This window comes from Lolium rigidum, chromosome 4 (assembly GCF_022539505.1).
Source record: "Lolium rigidum isolate FL_2022 chromosome 4, APGP_CSIRO_Lrig_0.1, whole genome shotgun sequence".
Taxonomy (NCBI): domain Eukaryota; kingdom Viridiplantae; phylum Streptophyta; class Magnoliopsida; order Poales; family Poaceae; genus Lolium; species Lolium rigidum.
Genome location: NC_061511.1, coordinates 440,520 through 447,716, shown reverse-complemented (window position 1 = coordinate 447,716; position 7,197 = coordinate 440,520). Strand labels below are relative to the sequence as shown.

Here is a 7,197-nt window from a genome sequence, read left to right as displayed (position 1 = left end):
CGGCTCTCCCCTGGTGGACCGGCCGGCGCGGTTGGGATGGGCAGCGGCGGCCTGCGCAGCGGTCTCCCTCCTCCCGTCGTCTCTCCGCAGCACTCAGGCAGGGGCTGGTGGTGGGCGGCGGCCAGGCCCATTGCCTGCATTAATTTCCCCACCGCCTCTCGTCGGTGAGTGGAGGCGATCTCGGGCTTCACCCGCGACACGAGGTCGCCCGGGGCAGCAGCCTTGGGTACGACGGTGGAGGTGGCCCTCTTCTTCGCCGGAGAGGGTCGGCCTGCGGTTGGTGGTGGTGGATCTATCGATCTATCACCGCGTTCCGGCGGCGAGATGGAGATGCATGGAAGCCAGCGACGGTGTCGCCGGTGGAGGGTTGGAGCGGCCAGCCCGGGATGGTCGCCGACGTGGGGGTCCGACCTGAATAAAGGCGGTGGTCCTAGGGTCTCTCTTGCGTGAAGAGGAAGACCTACCGGAGGCCTGGACTCGTGATCTGGCCGAAGTGTTGAGTTCCAGAAGGCTCCACCGGCGAATGTAACAGTGCTTTTTGCCTGCAGTTTGCTGGATCGATGGTATTCGATCGTGTGTACCCATGCTTTTATTCCGACAGATTGGTTCTGGAGGGAGCGACGCGAAGCTCTTTTTCTGTGTTGACATCAAGTGATCGACTATGGATCCATGATGAAAGTCGGAAGAAGAGAAATTCATGAAGGCCGGAGGGGAGGACTAGCTAAGGGAGGATCAAGTTTCCGCGCTGTTGAGAGACTTGCTTGGTGTTCCGGGCTTCACAGCAGCGGTATGAAAGTGGGGGCGAAAACACAGGTGAAATTCAGAGTCCTACCTTTCAGGGTGAAAATCCAAGGTCTGGCCTTAACTGGTTGTGCCTGGCAATGACCTTGTTGGAGGCATTGTTTTGAGAGCGGGGACTATCTTCAGGGTGAAAACCTAAGATCGTTGATCGGGCGACGACGGGTTAGAGCATTGTTCCCTTCTTGGAAGCGTCGTTTTTGGGAAGTCTGTATTTCAGGTGTTGTCTTGGCGGTGGATGTATTGTTGTTGTTAGGCCCGAGATACTGTAGCGGGACTTTTGTTTCTTAGTTTCTTTTCCTTTTTTTTGGCTATGTGCATCTGTAGTGCCATTAGGGTGGTGCGTTGTTGCAGAGGCTGGGTGTAATTGGTATCTTTTTTATATTAATATATTCCTTTTATCGAAAAAAATCTTTTAGTTCCTTATTATAAAAGATACTTTTACATTACGCATATTTACTATAGCCCAGATATTTAGGTCCCCTTGTTACAGCTGGTTGTACGCTAGAGTTGGCCAAAGAAAAATGGTTCATAACAGTTTCTGTAATTAACTCTCAGTTTTTTTCTATAATCAAACTATTCAAAGCCAAAACACCGAAACCAGTCAATAAATTAAATTAAAATATTATGAAAGAATAAAATTTAGTTTACTAACCAAATTATTTAACGCCAAACACATGTCAGGTTTTAAATGAAGTGAATAGCATGGTTCAAATGGAGTGAACAGTATGACTGTGATCTCGTAAGCTGGGTGTGGCCCTCCGCTCTATCTCGGTTGATGTACAAATGGCCGAACTGTGATCGTAGTCTCGGCAAGTGAATTTCATCGTTCAAGTTCACGGTCATGGCCATCTCAAAGTCATCATCGTCTACTCAGTCGACCTATTCATCTACATTATGCAATTGTTTATGTTAAATTTGATTGAAAAATATCAAAATAGCAAAAGTTAAACTCACCAAGTCAAATCAGGGAACACTTGGCGGACGGTGGAGGTGACAGTGTTGGCTGGCTGTGTTGAGGTACTGCCGAAGCTGCATTTCAGACATGGGGCTTGGAGAACGAAGGTTCGAGTCCAACCTCGGTCATCGGTCGTACACCAAATTGCCAGGACTGAAGATGGTTGGCCGGATTTCGCCAGCCTCAAATCAAGCTCGATGCGGATCCCTTTTTAACAAGTCGACGCGGTTGGGGTGCCGGAGCTACAAATTGATTCCAGTGACGTCCCGCGATTCTTAGTGGGTGGGAGGTGTGGGCAGGGCAAACATTAAAGTGGGGGTGGAGCCAAGTTTTACTCTGTTAGGACCGCTGCCAATCTATATCTCTTATAAAGCAAAATCCCACTAGAAGGTCATTTAAGTTGTGTATCTCAAAATGCAAGCTATCTACATCACCATTCTACGTATTAGCCATCCAATTATCCATGTCATCCCCCAGTAACATTCATTAATACTCTACATGCAAGCTACATCATCTATTTTTTAAGTCATCCAATTATCCACATCATCAACTTTAACCGCCAACTACATAACCATTTCAAGTTAGTTTTTTTTAAGTTAGCCTCTTGAATATTTACGCATCCTGCATGTTTCTACAAATAATATTCTATTCCAATCAACTTATACCCTTATACCTTTTTTTTTACAAAATAGAGTTATCGGAGAAATTCCCGCTGCAACGTGTGGGGTATCCTTCTAATTATATTTACAAATGGGGGCGGCCGAGGAGTAAATCCTCTAAAGTGTTTGAATGCTCGGCTAGATCCAATGTAAAGAAATAAAATATAACTTTTACTCCTCTAACTGATTTAAGGGATCGACTGGAGATGCAATTACTCCTGAAGAGCAAGTTTTGAGAGGCATGAGTGCAAATGGTGAAAAAAGCGCGCGTAGTCGAGTACAGGGCACGTACGTGTTAGTTGGTGGAGCCAGGATGCGGATCAGTTGACGAATGGCACCGGCAATGGGGTCACAGGAGATCTCGGTGGTGGCCGGTCACGTTGCCCTGCACTCGAGTGCACACCATAACGACCCGACATTCTCCCACCGTCACGGGAAGTCCTGCCTAGATCACGGATACAAAGAAACGAAACGATAAGCAGAAGAAGAAAATTAATGTCAGTCTAACTCACTCACTCGTTTGTATTTGAGATTTAAAGAACAGAAGAGAGGAGTACTGGAATTAGCTGGTTCCCACACCAGATGAAGTGCAAGGCCAAAGCGGCTACCGAGTCTCCTCCCGCTTCTTCCATGGATAGCTGTGGGGTCGGCGATCCGCCGCCGGCGATCTCCACGGCGTCGTCCCGTTACCGGCCGCCGCCGATCAGCACTGATCTTCACCTCGGTCTCAGCCGGCAGGCATGTTCCTCCTCCACCCATACAGCTCACAACAGCTCCCCTTCCACTCCAAGGTTTAATTCTCTCAGAAATCAAGCTTAACTGGTATTCATCATTTTCATTGTTCGATCTCTTGCTTTCTGCATATCAACCATCAACCGATCGATCAAATCATTTCACAGGAGCGCGCTGACCACGACAACGGCCACAGATATTCCGGCGTACAAGAGGGGCGGCGGCGGCCATGGGCAGCAGTCGCTATTTGTGAAGGTTTACATGGAGGGCGTCCCCATCGGCCGGAAGCTGGATCTGCTGCTGCTGGACGGCTACGACGGCCTCCTTGCTCTTCTAACTCGCATGTTCAAGGCCTCCATCATACGTACGTATTATGCGAGTAAAATTCGTATAAATCATCACACCAAACTCTTCTTTGTTCACCTAGAGCTACTATTTTCTTTTGATGTTTCGTTATTTTAATTGATCCAGATCATGATATTGTCGGTGGCGATCATCAAGGGGAGACGCAGGGTCGCCATGTTCTCACGTATCAAGACCACGAAGGGGACTGGTTGATGGCCGGGGACATACCGTGGGAGTACGTCGTGGTTCATACTTAATTTCTCACTTATTCTTTCTCCCCTCTGGAAATAAATTTATAGAATCAAGCATCGTGCAACGAAACACCGGGTTGAGATCATATGATGATGGAACATAATTCCCATATATATTATTGTTCTGAGAGAAATAGTTCCCGTATTATTCTTAGAGAAACAAAAATGTACAATTTATATTTTCTAAACTATACTTTACAACATTTTGTGAAAATTCTGATCCGTTACTTTCCTTTAATTAATTCACTTTGGGCAGGCTGTTCTTGGCGAGTGTGAAGAAATTGAGGATCGCAGGTGCGGACAGCTGCTTTCATTGATGCACCGATCACGGATGGAAAAGGATGCAAATAGGGATTTGTCCATTTCATTGGAGACAAGTCTTTTGGTGGAATTTTTTTATACTATGATAAGATGGTTAATTCTTTGTGAAAAATATATGGTAGGGGTATTAGCTAGAGCTTAGACATATCTTTCAAAGAAATAGCTAGAGATTATTGATCAGGATACACACAATATATATTGTAAATAAAAAAGAGACAAATGCTTGCAATACATTTTCTTCTATTGTTTTTCGGTAGTCAGTCATTGTTTCCTTTTCTCCTCTGAGGTTGGCCCACTATGAATATGAATACATGTCCAAACTATGTAAAACTTAAATACCATTACAATTTTCTAACTATGGCAATCTGAAATAAAGCTAGTAGAAGACTCGAGTTTGTGGAAGAACTTTAACCATTCATATATACTTACTCATAATGGGCAAATACCTTTCAGACTAGCCAAAATAGAAGTATCATACGACTAGTCATAGTGGGGAGTAACATAGAATAGTAAAATGCACATGATATCATGCAAGGTCATACTTATTAGGTTGTAGATTCAGTTTGTATTGGGAAGTGTGATGTTACGGTAACATAGTTAGTTACCACCTCAGTCTCTTTCTTCATTATTGTTATGCCATGACACCAAAATATCTTGAAATGTATGATGACCTACTCCCTCCATATCACAGCTTAGGGCGCATAATTTTTTTCAAAATTTGCTCATAGCTTAAGGCGTGGTGTCCAGCTGTCACTAGTAGAAAAAGGGGCAATAGGCCCGGTCCATTTGGGCCTTCAGTCCCGGTTCCCAAACCGGGACCAATTGGACGGGACTAAAGGGGGTACCCTTTAGTCCCGGTTCAAAGTTGAACCGGGCCCAAAGGCCTCGACACGTGGTGCGGCCAGGGAGCTCGCGGTGGAAGGCCTTTGGTCCCGGTTCGTGGTACGAACCGGGCCTAGGTTCCTCTGCCGCGGCAAAGAATTGCTATTTCTCTGCCGCGGCACAGGTTTAGGCTGTACCAGCGTTTCTCTGCCGCGGCAGAGAAACAGGGCGTTTCTCTGCCGCGGCAGAGTTTCAGCAATGCATATATATCATTCAAGAAACCACAAAAAATCGTCATGAATATATATAGACATCGTCAACAGTACACGACATCGTCAACAGTACACGTAAGGCATGCATATTTACAATACAACATCTCCTCGACGAATTTCCTCCGCCGTCACGATCCGCCGATAGTGCTCTCCACCTGGGGTAAGGGCCTCGGTAATAAAGAATCCCGCGATTTCCTCTTGAATTGCTTTTATTTGATCCTCCGTTATGAGAGTGTTCCGCAGGCGTGTCATCTATATTTAAAAAGGAGATCAATATATGAATGGAACTCAATACAATAGATGGTACTAATTAAGATTAATTGTGAAATTTTGTTATCGTACACGAGTGTGGTGTATACGGGCATCCCCACCCTTGGGACAGGCCATGTCACGCATGAAGGTGCGGACGTAGTATCCACATAAGTTATTCCCTTGTTCCTGCCTCATACACTTTACGAAAAAATAGTTCGATCAAACTAATAATCAAGCATCGTATTGAAAGTAAATATCATATATAAAGTTTCACGGACATAGCTATAGATATAGTACTACTTACGGGGTAATCTTCAAATGTAAGCTCCGGTTTCCATTTACCCGAAACAGTATTGATGAACCGTTTCCAAGCCCTGCCCGGCAAAAAATAATGAGTAAATGAGTAATTGATTAGTTGATGATATCTTCGAATTAGAACGGATGAAGATGCCAATACGAAATTGATTGAAACTACCTCCGGAGGATGGCAGCCATGTCCGCCCATTCCGCATATTCTTTACGTTTCGAGTCCATGACTTTTACAACTCCAAGGGGAAGATCAATGATTAGGAGAATAAAGTGGAATCTGCACAAGCATAGCTCAATGATTACGAGAATAAAGTGGAAGGTGCACAAGCATAATGTATGTTATATATAACACTCACTTGAAGTTGTAGGGAAAGAATATATCATCTTTGTCTGCTTGCTTCTCTAAAAACATTACGATGTTGTCCTCTCGTGTCCTTGGGGATACTGTCGAACCGTAACTTCATGAGCTGTGTTTGGGTCTATGAACCCCAGCGGTAGGAGCTTGCCTCTTTTGTATTCCAGCTTCTTCATTCCGCATAATTAAATGTATAGCGTGCACAAAGAATATAATGAGGATAATTGTTAGTGCAAATGAATGAGCTACAAACTTAATTACACAAATAAATCACTTACGAGGCAGTAGCAACCGATGACAGCTTTGTCGAGGGCGTCTTGATTGAATAATCGAAACAGTTCTTCTAACTCAAGGTTTATCTCGTCTTCCCCCGGAAGTAATGCTCATCTCTAAGATACACCGTGAGGTAGCTTTCACATCTTCGACAGGCTTTCAGGTACCATTCATGCAACCTTCGCATCCGAGTCCCTAGACGCGCGAGCTCGCCGGGTTTGACGAGATCAGATCCGTATCTATACTTGTTTACCACTTGAGCCGTTGGATAGTAATCTTCGTACTCAACTGATTCTCCCCGAGCTCTAGCCGCCCGTTCGATCATCGATGCCGTCTCCGGATCATGATATGGCTCCACGATGAAGTGGGGTGCGGCCCGAATGTCCTCGCTGTCCAAGCTGGGCGACTTTTTTGCTTCTTTGCTCGCTCTAGAGGACTGTCCAAGAGAGCGGTCATAATCAGCTCTCGGCTCGGGTCTCTTCATTCTCGTCTCGGCAAAGTGCTTCACCTGTCGCGGTCGAATAAACATCTTCTTCGGCGCAAGAAACGCCTTTTGCTCTTCGATCCGCTCATGTGGTACGAACTCTTGAGTCCGTGCCCTCATTGGAGTTGATGATCTCTTCGGAGCTGTAGGAGGTGCCGCGGACAGCTTCCTCTTTTGCTTAAGTGGAGGCGGCGGAGTCTCCCGACGAGGAGGAGGAGGCGGCGGAGTATTTTCACGCGGAGCAGACCGGGTCATGGATAGGGGAATCATCATCGCGCACAGGGAGAATCATCACGCGGAAGAGACCGCACAGGTGGCGGAGGAGGCGGAGGTGGCATGCTTGTTGGCTTCTCACCCGGAAACACA

General features: G+C 45.9%; 1 protein-coding gene across 2 annotated transcripts; it reads left to right on the top strand.

The window, feature by feature from the left end:
- Positions 1-2,924: 2,924 nt before the first annotated feature.
- Positions 2,925-4,320, top strand: LOC124649156 (auxin-responsive protein IAA4-like). Of its 2 annotated transcripts, none has more exons than XM_047188823.1 (4): positions 2,925-3,206; positions 3,315-3,511; positions 3,619-3,727; positions 4,000-4,320. In XM_047188823.1, the coding sequence occupies exons 1-4, from the start codon at positions 2,998-3,000 to the stop codon at positions 4,058-4,060; spliced, it is 576 nt and encodes a 191-aa protein (XP_047044779.1). In that variant the 5' UTR covers positions 2,925-2,997; the 3' UTR covers positions 4,061-4,320. The 2 variants fall into 2 exon arrangements, with proteins under 2 accessions (XP_047044779.1, XP_047044780.1); XM_047188824.1 differs by having other exon boundaries at positions 3,139-3,237.
- The last annotated feature ends 2,877 nt before the right edge of the window (positions 4,321-7,197 follow it).

Bases quoted from the DNA above. Each gene is read 5' to 3' on its own strand.
- LOC124649156 (XM_047188823.1), top strand. From the start codon at position 2,998: ATGAAGTGCAAGGCCAAAGCGGCTACCGAGTCTCCTCCCGCTTCTTCC. The intron at 3,207-3,314 runs GTTTAATTCTCT...ATCATTTCACAG, and splicing joins AGCTCCCCTTCCACTCCAAG to GAGCGCGCTGACCACGACAA. The intron at 3,512-3,618 runs GTACGTATTATG...TAATTGATCCAG, and splicing joins GTTCAAGGCCTCCATCATAC to ATCATGATATTGTCGGTGGC.